Source organism: Lolium rigidum, chromosome 4, assembly GCF_022539505.1.
Source record: "Lolium rigidum isolate FL_2022 chromosome 4, APGP_CSIRO_Lrig_0.1, whole genome shotgun sequence".
NCBI lineage: Eukaryota > Viridiplantae > Streptophyta > Magnoliopsida > Poales > Poaceae > Lolium > Lolium rigidum.
Window position 1 is genome coordinate 215,176,760 of NC_061511.1, and position 16,372 is coordinate 215,193,131.

A 16,372-nucleotide genomic window follows, 5' to 3' on the forward strand; every position below is an offset into this window, starting at 1 on the left:
GAGGCGTCGATTCAGTGACGGAAAACAAGCATGGAGAGGCGGGAAATGAAGAGACTGCTCACCGGGAGGGTGTCAACGAAGCGAAATAGCTTGGAGAGATCGCAGACGAGGATGCATACGATAGCACTCTAGGAAGAAGACAACGACTGTTGGGAAGCACTCAAGCAGCTTCTAGTGGCGTTCTGCTCCGACTCCGGGTAGAAGAAGAAGGCGTACGTCGCGGCGGTGATATTGTCGCGCTTAGGTAGGGTTGGCGTGGTCCATGGCGTCGACTCAAAGGCAATGACGATAATTTACTCGGTCTTTCTTGGGAAGAAGCAGAGCAAGGTGAGGAAACACAGGGAGGCTCAAGGAAATTCCATTATGTTATGGCAAGATAAATGGGCAACGGAACCACTAAAGGTGACTTGGCCACATCTCTTTTCTTTCTGCAAAAATGAATTAATCTCCATAAAACAGGCATTACTAGCGTCATATACCACAAAAAAATTTCCATTTCCCCAACTAAACATGTTTCAAGCTCTATTAATTGAATTAGTGTTTGCCAATGTGTGATGTCCCAAAACAGCTAATATGCGGATTCAAGCGTTCTCATCAAAATCCGCACAATATCGATTTTAGGAGACACACCACCAAGCGTCTGGTGCACGTCGAAACATGCACGCAATACGGGTGGGATAAAAAAAAATAGTAATCATTACACTAAGGCACGACATAGCCCACAAGAGGACTTATATTACAACAATGACTCCAACAAGCCAAGAATACAAATATATAATAGAAAAATACAAATCATACAGAAGATCAAATACGTCAGAGTACGAACAAGAGTACAAATTGAACTAAGAGTCCCGAATATAACCAAGTGACGTTCATAACCTTGCCCATGCCAAGTCGAAAGGGTAACCTTGCTAACATCGTCTTCATCGAACATGTCTTCATACCTGCCCGATATTGTTCCAAAACAGAAATAAGTACATGTTTGTACATAACAAGACTTCAAGACATATAAGCTTCGTCAACCTGTCGTCCTTTGTATTTGAGGCATGCAGGGGACTTAGATGATGCAAAGAACGTCAAAGGATGTATGGCTGGATTAAGCGGCAACTTGCAAGCACTAAAAAACTATAGAGACACTGACAACTTATAGGTGCTAGAAATAGATAAGAGCACATAACGTAACAATAGTATACTCTGAAAACATAACCCAGCCAATGCGTTCACCCCTCCGCACACGACTACACGAGGAAGTACTTGCAAAGGCACTTACATGGTTGGAAAGTTTTAACCAGTTATTATTTAAGTTCAGCTAACTTACTACACATGTTATTATCATTGAAACAACATGTGTAAGTTGTCTATGGTAGAGTCATACAGCTCCAAGTCGCTCATAACTGCAGACACGACTTTTCGAAAGATTTAACCCTGCAGGGGTGCCCAAATATGTGCACACGCATAATCAATCCAACCCGGTGAGGATAAGATATCACAACACACACTCTCCTTCACCACAACAATGTCCAGGAAGTCACCGAACTTAGTTAAACTTGTATCGAAGTCTGGCCAAATCTCCGAAGCATACCTAGCTGTTGCGGCAACGTACTAGGTGGTTTAGCACACACTAGGGTGATAAACCACTTCGCAGCGGCTCCACAACCTATACGTGCATACCAGAAACAATGGATACAAGGCACATATGGGCTTCCCAAAGTAAACAAGTAAAAAGCTAGCATGCACACAATAACAAAAGGAAAACATTACAAACAAGTTATGGCCACTAGACAAAGCTGTAGATTTCGGCAGTGGTTAAGGGGAGACCCATAAGCATATCACGTGTGATTGGAGCGCTAAGTCTCGTAACAGATAACAAGAACTCGGGTCCTAAGTTTCAAAGAAACACAAGTGTGCCGTCATAAAACCAAATAATATGACCCACCGATGGCTCCACTTACAAATTTTAATTATTAACAACCATGGTCTCTCCAACAGATTATAACCATAAGCATATATCTTGGAACTCCAACATATAACCAGATAAGCGGTAAAAGGATGTAACAACGGTACTAAGCATGCACTACGACTCGCAAGAAAGAAATCAAACAACACTTTGTAGGAGGGATGTAGAGGTAATATGCGTTGTTTGAGGTAAACATGTGGATATGACACGTGACAAAACGCAACTAAAGGCTAGCATAAGAGAGAAGCCAGGTGAAATAGGTAAAAGTCCCCCATTGGAAGACATGAGTGGGAAATACTTGCCTGTTAAAGATTGTCGAAGAACAACCAGAGAACTTGTTGTAGCTCGCACCAACTCAACGTCGTATCCGGGAAGAAGCAAACACGCATACAAGAGAGGAAGTATCAATAGAAGATAGTGCAATGCGACAATATGATGCATGGCATGTGATATCCAAGAGGATCCATGCTAGCAGAATTAAGTGGTGCAATTATCAGCGGTGGTGTAAGGAGATGGACTAAGGAATGAGAGACTACCATTGGCTTGGCGGGGCAAGCCGGAGAAGTAATAGGACGACCGTATTGTGTGACCGGGATGGAGAAAGTTGGTTCTTTAATTTTGTACTGCTCGAAGTTAAGCCCATACACTAATCAGACTTGATGGGATCCAGTGGCATTGGCTCCGACACATTCATCACGCTTGAACGAAGTGTAGAAGAAAGATAAAAGCATTTCATTTTCTTTAGTGGATGAACAAAAATCGTTCGTTGAAGCATCCAATAGGCCGTAGGCAAGTTTCTTAAGGAAAACATAGCTAAATAGACCGGAAGCTTTTGATTCGGCTAGGAAGTTGTTCTTTCACCGCTGATGAGACTGCTTTTCGCGTAAATAAAGGCACACTGTGAAAGAATCTAGTATTGTGAAAGAACAACTGGGCCAAGTACCACTAAACAAATTTCGCTTGTCTGTCTCCCCCTATATCAGCAGGGCCCAAAGTAGCACCAAATGGAAGAAGAAACCGGCCCGGCCCTTGACACACGCTACGCGGACAAAAGAGGCAGCCCAGCTGGCCGCTACCCAACGGCACCTTCCGGATCCGACGGCCGCAAACCTCGCGTGGGACGAAAGCTAGCCGCGATGCGATCCGCGGCCGCCGACCCAGGATCCGACGGCCAGCATTCCTGCGTCCATCCAAAGCTAACAAAACCCAGGACCAGGGAAAAAAAACAATTAATAAACCGCCGCTGCGGTCCTCCCTATATAAACCCCCTCCTCCGCCTCCACGGCCTCGCCCAATTCCAATTCGAATACTAGGGTTTTGCTGCTCCGCCGCACGCATCCTCCAGCCGTCGCCGCCGCCCCATCTCGTTCCCATGGTGAGTGCTTCTCCGTCCGATTTCGCCGTGGGAGGATCTAGATCCGGCACCGGCGTCGGTCTGATCTGGGTTGTTTCTCGTGTTGCAGGCGCTGCCGAACCAGGGGACCGTCGACTACCCCAGCTTCAAGCTCGTCATCGTCGGCGATGGCGGGACTGGTGAGTTTCCCGCGCCTGCTCTCGGTGGTTTGTGTGTATGTTTTGGTAGAGCGCGCCGTGATCTGTTTGATGCGCCCGCTCCTGTGCGGTCTCGACGAGATCTGATCGGTCGTGGCCCTTTGTGACCTCTGAAATCCGATGATATATGTTGTTTATTGATTGGATAGAGATAATCTGATTCGTGGTAAATCCGGCGTCCATAGATTTCCGTTTCGGATTCACTAGTGGGGAATACCTTCTCTGACGCGTTACAGTTAGAACACATAAAAACTACGGCCGTAGTTGCAAATTGATTAATACCATGGATTTACAACAACATGTGCTATTTGTGTTGAGATGGTGTTATAATTGATATTGAATTAACAAAATTACCAATATAACAGAGGTTGTGAACTGGTCCATTTTTTGTTATGAACAACTTAATCTGCAGTAAAACTATGCATTTGCTGTAAAACTATGCATTGCTGCAGTTAAACTATGCATTTGCTGTAAAACTATGCTTTGCTGAAGTAAAACTATGCATGCCTGCAGTAACCGTGCAGTAAATATTGAATTATCAGAATTACCAATATAAAAGAGGTTGTTAAATGTTCCATTTTTGTTATGAACCAACTTAATCTGCACTTCGGCAGTAAAACTATGCATTTGCTGTAAACTATGCTTTGCTGCATTAAAACTATGCATGCCTGCAGTAAAACTATGCATGTCTGCAGTAAACTGTTTCTGCAGTAAACTTATTCATCTGTTTGTTTGATATCTCAGATAATTTGTGTTCCAAAATGCATCACCTCAGTTTGCTTTAAGTTGCAAATGTTACAACAGATATGGCTATTCTTCTCCCATAAGTCCCATCTGGTTCTGATACTTGATGCCTTGTATGGTTGCAGGTAAAACCACCTTTGTGAAGAGGCATCTCACTGGAGAGTTTGAGAAGAAATACGAACGTATGTGGGCAGTGAACTAAAGTTTATCTTTTACACCTATATTGCAGCATGCATAGCAGCTAAACAATACATTAATTCCTCTTTGCAGCAACCATTGGTGTTGAAGTTCACCCATTGGATTTCACCACCAACTGTGGAAAGATTCGTTTCTACTGCTGGGACACTGCTGGGCAAGAGAAGTTTGGTGGCCTTAGGGATGGATACTAGTAAGTGTTATGCAATACTTGTTCTCAAAAGGCAGTGATGATTCTGCTATTGTTTTTGCATATGAATGTCTTGTATTGTCTCAATGTAGATGTCTTGGTTAAGTTCTAATGGTTTCTTTAGCTTAATTAGTTTTGTTGTTTGCTAATGTATTTACTGTCTTAGTTTAATTAGTTGTTGTTCCTAGGCTGGAACTGTATGCATGATCAAATTGCTTTATCTTAAGTTCAGTAAATTGGTACTTTTATTATCTTTATTTCAGTGAAGTTCTGTAAAATGCTATTGTACTAATATCAGGTTGTCACTACTTGTTGACTGATTGTTCTTGATGATGAATTTTGCAGTATCCATGGTCAGTGTGCGATCATTATGTTTGATGTCACTTCAAGGCTGACTTACAAGAATGTTCCGACATGGCACAGAGACTTGTGCAGGTATGCTTGTGTTGCAATCTTTCTGTAGTAAATGTCTAAGATTATCCATTTGAATTCTGATGTCCTAGTTATTCCATGCAGGGTGTGTGAGAACATCCCCATTGTTCTCTGCGGTAACAAGGTTGATGTGAAGAACAGGCAGGTTAAGGCCAAGCAAGTCACATTCCACAGGAAGAAGAACCTGCAGTACTATGAAATCTCTGCCAAGAGCAACTACAACTTTGAGAAGCCCTTCCTCTACCTTGCGAGGAAGTTGGCTGGGTAATTATCTCCTTCCCCATTAGTTTATGTTTTCCTGTTGAGCTCACATCCATATATGACTGTTGTATTAACTCTTATTTGTTGTTGTTGTTGCTAGTGATGCCAACATTCATTTTGTTGAAGCCGTGGCTCTCAAGCCTCCGGAAGTTACCTTCGACTTGGCCATGCAGCAACAGTAAGTGCTTGTCTGTTTTGTGTAATTCCACTTCTTTTATCCCCTTCTGCTCTGTATAGAGTCTTCAGGTTGAGCTTCAGTTTGAACAATCAACAAATGAACCGATTGCTGATTTCTTTTGATTCAATGTTTGCAGGCACGAGGCTGAGCTTGCCGCGGCAGCAGCGCAACCACTGCCTGATGACGATGACGATCTGATCGAGTAGAGAGGATCATGAGTCTTTACTTTGAGACGAAGATTGTGCTTCGTACAAGAGTGTCACTTTTAGGTTGAAGAAGGCTTGATAGAGTCAAGCCGGAATGTTTTTCCTGGGTTGAAAACTCTTGTGTGTGACATTGATCTACATGTTTGCCATGGATTTGTTGTTGGCCATATTGCTGTGTTACTTAATGGTTCATCAGTATTATTATGCCATATTGATCTATCTTCTGTCTGTCTTTTATCTTGCGCTTACTGTGAATTTGGAGTGTGTTTTATTCGGCTAAGGTTATTGCTGGAGCTCTCATCTAATATAGCGGTTGTGCTGCGCCAAGAACGGCTGACTTGGTACAGCCATTGACAAGGATTGTTGTTAGGTTAATCGTAATCTGAGATCTGGTAGCTTCCCGTGTATTGCTTCAGCTTTGACCAGCTGGCTTTGTTATGAATTTTTATCTACGGAAGATCCGATCTGCTGAGAAAGCGGAAACTGCAAATGGATTGCAAGTTCTAAAAATTCAGAACTACAAAAATTCTAGTTGTATGTACATAAATTGTGTACTGTTCCGTCATTCCAGGTGTACATTGAAAAGGCACATACACAAAATCTGACAAATTTTCTAGCTTTGAAAATTGTTCCATCATTGCCTAAAAAGCACAACGAATTTTAGATTGGTTTTGCACAATAGTGTAGATTTCATTACATCTAGAATTTTTTGTTCCCATTATTTTGAAACTTTTGAATGCGATTTTTGATTTTTAAAAAATAGGTTACCATGAAGCTTGGGCTTCATTTGTCTGTTTTCTCTGAGAGTGTCTTTTCCATGGGAGCATTCTTGAAGGCTGGTGTCAGATAACCTAACCATCGTGTTTGCCGATTGTGACACATAACAACCGATTTTGGGAAATGGTTGGGAATGATAGCAACAATTGTAGGATTTTGCATGAGCTAAGCATGTTTCCTGGCATATTCATTGCTGCTCTTCATGCACTCGAGATCCTACGCCTGAAAGGGAATCAGAGAAGAAGATCCGTGTATATGTATGGAGCTTTTGATACACTCAAGATCCTTTTGCCTAAAAGGGAATCGGAGGGAGGAAATGCATTTACACGTATGACCATACAGGCCAAACGGGAAGGGTCAGCAAGTAAATGCTTGAAAGAGGACATCAGGAGAGAAACCTGCGCCCCTTGTCCCCCCCTCACCGGAGTTGAGACAAAGTTTGTCATAGTAGACATAGATGAAGTCATCATGCTAAGCTTCAAAAAACCCTCATTCGCTGTCACTGATGGTGAGAAATGTAATTTCGAAGAGGCACACATTTATCCACACCATGAAACACGAAAACCGCTAGATACTAAGAGATCGACCAGACACACCACTCCGTGCCTCCTCTACTGCCATCAGGCCCATCGTTAGGACAGGGATAGAGTGGGAGAATCTTATTCTAACATCGTGACGTCCTTGTCACCTCAACACCCAACTAAACAAAACAAGAAATGAGAACTCTCCCACCTCCAAACCTAAAAGGCCATCAAAGACGTGACAGATTGGCGGCATCGTCTGCCAAGGGGATGGAAACCCTAGAGACGCCGCCTTTCTCGTCTCCTCGCCACATTCCGGTTCGGTTGTGTCATATTATTCCAAAATTCACCTGAAAATCGAATTCCATTTTTTCAACGGGATTCTTACTCAAATTGAAAAATTCTATAACAATCTCTTGATTCGGAATTAGGGACTCACTCTATCTTTTTTTAGTATCTAAAATAACTGATGAATTTTCACATTATGACAGGGCAGCGTTTCACAATTTAATGAATCCTCCACTTATTTGATATGATGGTTAAGAGATCACTTATGGTTAAACTCTTCACACCTTATCAATGGATATAATCCTTTTGGGATGAATAGTTTATCGGTATGGGCATGGATGTTCTTATTTGGACATCTTGTTTGGGCTACTGGATTCATGTTCTTAATTTCCTGGCGTGGATATTGGCAGGAATTAATTGAGACTTTAGCATGGGCTCATGAACGCACACCTTTAGCTAATTTAATTCGTTGGAGAGATAAGCCCGTGGCTCTTTCCATTGTGCAAGCAAGATTAGTTGGATTAGCCCACTTTTCCGTGGGTTATATATTCACTTATGCAGCTTTCTTGATTGCCTCAACATCAGGCAAATTTGGTCCGGAAGGAGGAGATCCATTTATAGGTAAGGCCATACGGGAATGGTAAGCAAGTAAATGCTTGAAAGAGCACACATGTATCCACACCATGAAACACGAAAACAGGTAGATACTAAGATATCGATCAAACACACCACTCCACTCTTCAGGCACACCGCTGGGGCCGACATCATGACGTTGTTGTCACCTTAACACCAGGCTTAACAAAAACTAGCTAAAACGAAAAATGATAGCACAAAATATTGTTGCTGATGCTTTGTGCATTCCGAGCAACTGAGATCATTAGCCACTACCACGGCCAATCCATCCTGGTTCGACTTGCAATTTTACTACACCGCGAGGTTTGAATGTCGAGCTAGTTCACCCCCTAGTACTGGTTGCGGAAGAATGCGCCATCGTCATCGTGCAAGTCGCCATTTGCCCATTAACAAGCGTAGTGGACAGGTGGGTACCTCGGCCAGCCAAAAACCCCACCCACCCGTGAACAAAAAATCTCGTCGCATCGGCGGAGGCGTCGATTCGAACCGCTCGCCAGCTTTGCATCCCCTCCATCCACTTCCTCCTGTTAAAGCCGCCGCCCACCACTCCCAGTCACCCTCCCTCACCTCCGCGCACACACCAGACCAGAGCTCGAAGCACAGCGAGCGCAGCCAAAATCCACGCCGAGATGATGAGGCCGTCGCTGCTGAGGACCGCGGCGCAGCACCTGCGCCGCCGCGACTACTCCGCCGCCGCGCAGCCGGACCGGAAGGTGGCCATCCTCGGCGCCGCGGGCGGCATCGGCCAGCCGCTCGCCCTCCTCATGAAGCTCAACCCGCTCGTCTCCTCCCTCTCCCTCTACGACATCGCAGGAACCCCCGGCGTCGCCGCCGACGTCTCCCACATCAACACCCCCGCCCTGGTCCGTACTCCGTGCTCGCCCCTCCCCCCACTCTCGCGCTCGCCCCCACCCCCTCTCGCGCCTGCTCACGCCTGGATCTGCTGCAGGTGAAGGGGTTCATGGCGGACGACCAGCTGGCCGAGGCCCTGGAGGGCGCCGACGTGGTCATCATCCCCGCCGGCGTGCCCAGGAAGCCCGGCATGACCAGGGACGACCTCTTCAAGATCAACGCAGGCATCGTCAAGGGCCTCTGCACCGCCATCGCCAAGCACTGCCCCAATGTAAGCCGACCGCATTCCGACTCTGACCCTGCCACTGTAGATCTGCAGTGGGGGCGCGTTAGATTTGGTCGCTGGATGCGGTAATCCTGCTTTTCGCTGCTTGGAATTGCCTGTACTACTTGCCATCCCGTGAAGGACTGCTAGTAGATTTGGTTGCTGGATGCGGTAACCGTCATTTTGGCTGCCTCGAATTGCTTTTACTTGCCCGTGGCGTAGTGTTTGGTTCATTTGCGATCTGAGGCAGAACAGCCGCATAGTGGCATAGCAGAATAGGATTATTGGTGTGTGCTACTAGTCTAGCTAGATCTACTGTTTGCCCCAGATGAACCGAACTGCCACTCCCAAAGCCAGGTGCTACTCTCCTGCCCAAATGTTGCCTACTGTTTCTAGCAGGGCACGCTTGCTTCAGCCTTTCCAGTTTGACCTTGACACCCTTCATTTAAGTTCTGGGGCAGTCCAGTCACATTGTTGCATTGTTGTAGATAGCAAAAGTCTAGGCTCAATGGTTTGCCCCAAATTAATCGAATTACTGCTGCCAAGCCAGGTATGCTGTTCGCTATTTGTAGGTGGCACTGCAAGCATGCCCTAAATGAATCAAATTGTCACTGCAAGCCGGGTATTACTTTCCTGCCCAAATGTTGCATTCTGTTTCTAGAGGCATGCTTGCTTGAGCCTTCAGGCCATGCTTTTACAATTTGAGCTTGCCACTGTTTATTTAAATCCTGGGGCAGTGCATTCACATTATCCTTGTAGTAAAAGTCTAGAACAATGATTTGCCCCTAATGAATCGAATTACCATCGTCAAGTCAGGTGTTATTTCCTTGCCAAAACACTGCATGCTTTTTCTAGGAGGCACTGGAAGCGCATTAGATTTGGTAGCTGAATGCGGTAATCCTGCTTTTGGCTGCTTGGAATTGCTTGTACTTGCCATCCTGTGAAGGACTAATAGGTTTGGTTGCTGAATTTGGTAGTCCCAATTTTCGCTGCTTGGAATTGCTTGTACTTGCCCATGGTGTAGTGTTCGGTTCATTTATGATCCGAGGCAGAACAGCATAGGATTGGTTTGTGCTACTAGTCTAGATCTACTGTTTGCCCCAAATGAACTGAACTGCCACTCCCAAAGCCAGGCGCTACTTTCCTGCCCAAATGTTGCGTGCTGTTTCTAGCAGGCACGCTTGCTTCAGCCTTCAGACCTTGTTTTCCAATTTGACCTTGACACTGTTCATTTAAGTTCCGGGGCAGTCCAGTCACATTGTTGCATAGAATCGTTGCTGTAGATAGTAAAAGTCTAGACTCTAGACTCAAATTAATCGAATTACTGCTGCCAGGCCAGGTTTTACTGTTACTGTGGCAATGCTGTTCGCTATGTGTAGCTGCCACACTTGCTTCATACCTTGGCTTGCACTTTGCAGCATTTGCTGTGTGTACTAGTAGTCTAGAACGATTGCTTTGCCCGAAATGAACCGAACTGCCACTGCAAGTTGGGTGTTACTCCCCTGCCCAAATGTTGCATTCTGTTTCTAGAGGCATGCTTGCTTCAGCCTTCAGGCCATGCTTTTACAATTTGAGCTTGCCACTGTTTATTTAAGTCCTGGGGCAGTGCATTCACATTATCCTTGTAGTAAAAGTCTAGAACAATGATTTTCCCCTAATGTATCGAATTAGGTGTTACTTCCTTGCAAAAACGCTGCATGCTGTTTCTAGGACGCACACTTGCTTCAGCTTTCAGACCATGCTTTTATGATTCGAGCCTGGCACTGTCCGTTTAAGTTCCGGGCTGTGCATTCACATTGTCGTAGGTGGTAAAAGTCTAGAACAATGGTTTGCCCCAAATGAAACGAATTACCATCTCAACGTCCGGTGTTACTTTCCCATGGCCATGTTGTTTGTTGTTTCTAGTAGGGACACAAGCTTTGGACCTTGATTCGCACTTTGAGCTTCTTCTTTAGTCTTATGCTAATGTGTATTGCTACTGACAGCAGTGGTATCAGTGTGTAGTTTATGTCTGCTTATGTGTGTAATATCCTACTCCCAAGATGCCGAGTGTCGTTTATAATGTAACCTTTTCTTAATATATGTATAAATCTAATTGTGGACTTGTTGATTATATGCTTGTTCAGGCCCTCGTCAATATGATCAGCAACCCTGTCAACTCGACTGTGCCGATCGCAGCTGAGGTGTTCAAGAAGGCTGGTACTTTTGACGAGAAGAAGCTGTTCGGTGTCACCACCCTTGATGTTGTTCGTGCTAAAACTTTCTACGCTGGGAAGGCAAACGTGCCAGTCACTGGTATGAAGCTGATATTTTCTTCCTAAGTGATAAGAGAACTAAGATCATATTGTTGGATGTTAGTATCTGCCAGTTAATTCTGAGTGGTTGCTGTGATTTTTTGCAGGGGTGAATGTTCCTGTTGTTGGTGGCCATGCTGGTGTTACTATCCTGCCACTGTTCTCACAGGTGTGGAATCTTTGTGTTTTGACTTTACTTTTGTTGTTCCTTCTCCTTCAGTAGCAACCTAAACTGATCTGCTATCTCTATCGTATACTGTGAGACTATTATTCTTTATCCAGCTGGAAAAAACATAAAAATATCAAAGAGAGTGCATTTCTTTGATAGGATCATAGGAGTTAACAGTATCCCTATCTAGTTCACTGAAACACTATGCAACTGATGCTGTACTAATTGTATGCTATCTCTACCGTATACTGTGCTGTCCATCTCTGAAGCTAACAGCTCTGTCTTTCTATATTTGATGTAGGCTACTCCTGCAAGTAATGCATTGTCCCATGAGGATCTTAAGGCCCTCACCAAGAGGACACAAGATGGTGGGACGGAAGTTGTTGAAGCAAAGGCTGGAAAGGGCTCAGCAACATTGTCAATGGCGTAAGTCCATGACTGAACATACAAACGTTCCTGTGCATATCCATTTTCTGCTAGTTGTGCACTTGAAACCAACATGCTTTTGTCCCTGTGTCTGCTATTTTCTATAGAGAATTGAAGTAGCATCAACGTTTATATACTCTGCAACCAGCCAATTGCTAGGGTGTGTCCTGGCAAAGTGCAAACATATGACCAAATTCAGTATTGTATAACATATTTGCTCTGACTGAGTTGTGCATTGTAGTTTTTCCGTTTATATACTCTGCAACCAGCCAATTGCTAGGGGTGTCCTGGCAAAGTGCAAACATATGACCAAATTCAGTATTGTATAACCTATTTGCTCTGACTGAGTTGTGTATTGTAGTTTTTCCGGTGTCCATTTGACTGTATGCCCACGTTAGTGTTTTACCTCCAAATGTGAAGATATGGAATCTGTTTTCCATTCAGTTATCAGCAGTTACACGTGCACTGTGCCAGTGAAACTCTAACATACGGTTGTAAATTATATTACACCTGGATTCCTGAATTTCTTCTGAGTATTGATCTGCTCAGTAACTGTAGGGACTAGTATTATTTCCTATTTAAAGAATTCTCATTTCACTATGAATCTCCTGTCCATGATGTCATGTGAAATGCACACTCAAATTTAATCAAGTCAGGCACATTGTACTCATTTGCCCCTTTCAGTCGGAAAATTACCACCTGAAACGAAATGTGCTCACTTTGATCAGGGTAGAATAACTGGACTCTTTAATAATCTCTTGCTTTACATTAATACATTTGTTAGATAGTATGCTGATTTTAGATCTGTCTCTTTTGCATTATTTGTCTTTTGCTGATATATTTCATCTTATGTTTTTCCAGATATGCTGGTGCAGTTTTTGGAGATGCATGCTTGAAGGGGCTCAATGGAGTTCCTGACATTGTAGAGTGCTCCTTTGTGCAATCAACTGTAACAGAGCTGCCATTCTTTGCCTCCAAGGTGATTTCTTGGGACCTCTCTATAATGCAATTGTGTGCCACCATATTATTTGTCAGAGTAAATCTTGATAATCCTCACGTTTTCGTTTTTGTGCCAAGTGCTTAAACAGCTTAACAACGTTTTCATTCCCACATGAAATTTGCTTTGTGCTTAGTCATTATAATCTCCGTTATGTTTCTGACATCAGAAGCTAGCATCTAGAGTGTAGGTAGGTAGTTCCTGAGTTACTTTGTGTGGTGCGGTCACTTGCCCTGCATGAGGTTTTGTTGGTTTCTAAGTTCTTTTGGTTGAGTTTATGAAGTGGCTATCCATGTAGATAGTTCAGGCATATGTCCCATGTGGCACTCTGATGCATCCATTTGCTACACTGTGAACATGTTTGGCATCATGATGAATGCAGCCTGGGGCTCTCTCCTTGTAAAATGAATCATTGTGTGGTATATATTAAAAGCCTGAACATGCTTTTAAATTGCGAGTGTGCTTATTATGAATTTTACTCTACAACTTGTTAATTTCCATGAGAAGATGGAGTTGTGCTGAACACTAGTTCCTTTGGTTTATTGCAGGTAAGGCTCGGCAAGAACGGAGTGGAGGAAGTGATTGGGCTGGGCGAGCTGTCTGCCTTCGAGAAGGAGGGTCTGGAGAGCCTCAAGGGCGAACTGTTGTCCTCCATCGAGAAGGGTATCAAGTTCGCGCAGGAGTGCTAGTCAACCTGCTCAGATTCTGACACTCCGCACATGAACTCGGTGGGATCTGATGAATTTTTGGTACGACTCCTTTAACTGCCCCTTCTCGTGGGGACATTGAGGCGTTGTGCTCCACAATAAAATGGCGTGTCTTGTTGCCATACTGAACTGAACTTGTAATACCAGAAAGAGTGAAACCCTGTGCCGTATGTACCACAGTACGGTGAACCTGAAAGATCATGAAGGTAGCAGCAGATTCTGTGGAAGCTGCCTCGATTCGCTCTTGTTAATGTCCTACAGGATCATATCTCTGTCATTCCGCATGTAATGTTAACCTGCTACTACTGAGGTATTGGTGTGGTAGACATGCTGTTCTTTGTAGCAGTTGATGTTTCTTGTGCACTGTTAACAAACCGTCTTTGTCATGGAGCGATGCGTGCTAGTGCCTATAGGGGCTCTTGTTAGTTGGAGCTTGCACTGGATTGTGCCAACTGCCAATTAAACGAGTGGAAGCAACACTGGTTTTCTTGTTAGTTTTTCTCTTTTCCATACAAAAGTGCCTATGGAGTTGTGTGCATGGCAATAACAACATGAAAAATTAATTGTTTTAATAGATCTATTTTGTTCACTTATTTTAACTGTTTTATTTAAAATCCTCTTATATAGGTTAACCGATATCTTTACAAACATAAGGGTCAAATTCCTGCTGGCACAAGATTGGACTGATAAACATGCCCACTATATTAACACTCTAGTACTACTAGTAGTTTGGATTAAATAATATCCAACGATGTAATGTCCACTAGCTTGCTATGCATCTTGGTATTCCTTCCCTGGTCTTTAGCCATGGATGAACTAGATGGCGTTCCATTAAAAGCCTGTTTGGTAACATGCATGCTTTGCATGTATTTCGGCCAGCACGATCATGGGAGTATGGTTGTGCGTAATGAGGACAAAATGACCATGTTCCGCAACCCGTTTGGTTGCTTCTATTACTTTGCTTTGTATGACAACACAAACTAAAACCCCGCTATTTAGTTGGCTTGGTTTCTAGTTATCTTGCTGGGCTGATGCAAATCGGATGTTTAGTTACACACATAAAGGACTGATGTGGAAACCTTGCACCACATGTATGAGCTTACCAATTCTATTGTAGCTTTGCTTCGATAGTTGTAATTTCATGTTGCATGCAAATGGTCATACACTACGAAAACAAGAGTAACACAATCACGACAAACTGGACAACAATTATGTACTCCGCAAGATTGTTTAAGTCGATGTGATCTTCACTTTCTTTACTCCATGACTGGTGTTCTCTCTAACTACAAACTTATAGTAATCAACCTCTGCCTTCTATCTAGTCTAAGATCATGCACCAGTTGTTTTACTAAACACACACTTGTTCATGAACTATAAATTCTTGGGTTCCTCTCCATGTATGCCACATACTATTTCATTTAAAAACATAACCACACCATTTTAATACACAAAATATAGGACCTTAAGTATGATGTAGCTTGAGTATTTCTCATCTTCCAACAATATGGAAGAGGTCTCCTCACATCATTGAGCTCCTCTAAGATCTCTAAGCTTCGACACCTTCATTGACCTGACTCTACACTTCCTCGGGTATTTGCACACCTGAGTTGAGTAGACCTCTTTGCAACATAACTTTAAAATAGCCTTGGCAACAATATTTAGGTGCACCTATATGAAGCCCTATTAGTCCTGACCTCGCTAGCGGTGATTCTCTTGTTCAAATCGAAAGTGGATAGGAAAGAGGCTCATTGATTGGTTGCCTTTATTTGGTTCTTCACGACCACTTTTCTAGCTACCTCCTTCATCGTATGATTCGCATGCACCTCCAACACCACTAAAGGAATCTCTGACATCTTTGGCAGCATTGCATTCTCAAGTTGTGGCTAGAAATCCTCAACGCAAGGCACATTCGGGGAGTGCAAAAGAACTAGGGCATTTTTTCTTTTCGAACCATGCAAGAGCCTTGCATGTATTATATTAGAAGAAGGAAAGCCAAAGAAGTGGCTACAGTTTTACAGAAATTACAACAAGAAGCGACCAACAGAGAAAGAAAGAAAAGGGCTTGTACAACGACATCAAAAGGAGGCATGCTAGCAATATAGTGACAAAGATGAAGCTGAATTAAACCCCCGGTAAATTCAGGCGACCCTTGCTTCCAGCGACCAAAGTTTTGCTTCCGCCTTAATCTGCTCTATGAGGATATTGATGGGTTCGGAGGACCTATCGAAGACTTGGGTGTTTTGCTCCCGCCAAACCGACCAGGTGATCAGGATTACTAGGGAGTTAAATTTTGCACTGATGTCCTTTGGCAAGATGGAAGTTGATTGAATCCACCAAGATCTAAGTGGCAGATCCATGACCGGAGTGATCTGCTGCAGGTTTGCCCAGTTCAGTACATGTCCCCATATTATATTTACGACTGTGCAACCATTAAAAAGGTGGTGTGCATTTTCATCTGCCGCATTGCAAAGGACACAGTTATCAATGTGAGGGAGGCCACAATTAGAGAGACGATCGGCTGTCCACACCCTTCCTCGCACGAAGAGCCATGTGGCCATTTTGCACCGAAGAGGGGCCCAAACGCTCCAAATTACAGCAGCAAAATCAGAGATGATTTTTTCCTTTGAAATGTGCTTGGTCTACCGAACTGGTTGTGAAGCGACTGTTTGCTTCCCACGACCAAATCCACCTATCCTCCTCCTCTGGGACTAAAAGAACTAGGGCCTTAC

At 43.8% G+C, this 16,372-nt stretch overlaps 2 protein-coding genes across 2 annotated transcripts; both read left to right on the forward strand.

The window, feature by feature from the left end:
• The first annotated feature begins 3,263 nt into the window (after positions 1–3,263).
• LOC124707039 (GTP-binding nuclear protein Ran-2) lies at positions 3,264–5,918 on the forward strand. The gene is made up of 8 exons (XM_047238700.1): positions 3,264–3,332; positions 3,421–3,490; positions 4,378–4,434; positions 4,523–4,640; positions 4,983–5,072; positions 5,154–5,333; positions 5,431–5,508; positions 5,645–5,918. Exons 1-8 carry the CDS (start codon positions 3,330–3,332, stop codon positions 5,712–5,714), a joined length of 666 nt encoding a protein of 221 aa, XP_047094656.1. The 5' UTR covers positions 3,264–3,329; the 3' UTR covers positions 5,715–5,918.
• A 2,609-nt stretch (positions 5,919–8,527) lies between these two features.
• Positions 8,528–13,988, forward strand: LOC124707041 (malate dehydrogenase 1, mitochondrial-like). Its single transcript, XM_047238701.1, has 8 exons — positions 8,528–8,796; positions 8,883–9,056; positions 11,177–11,345; positions 11,452–11,513; positions 11,815–11,939; positions 12,801–12,918; positions 13,485–13,698; positions 13,738–13,988. Exons 1-7 carry the CDS (start codon positions 8,563–8,565, stop codon positions 13,623–13,625), a joined length of 1,023 nt encoding a protein of 340 aa, XP_047094657.1. The 5' UTR covers positions 8,528–8,562; the 3' UTR covers positions 13,626–13,698; positions 13,738–13,988.
• The last annotated feature ends 2,384 nt before the right edge of the window (positions 13,989–16,372 follow it).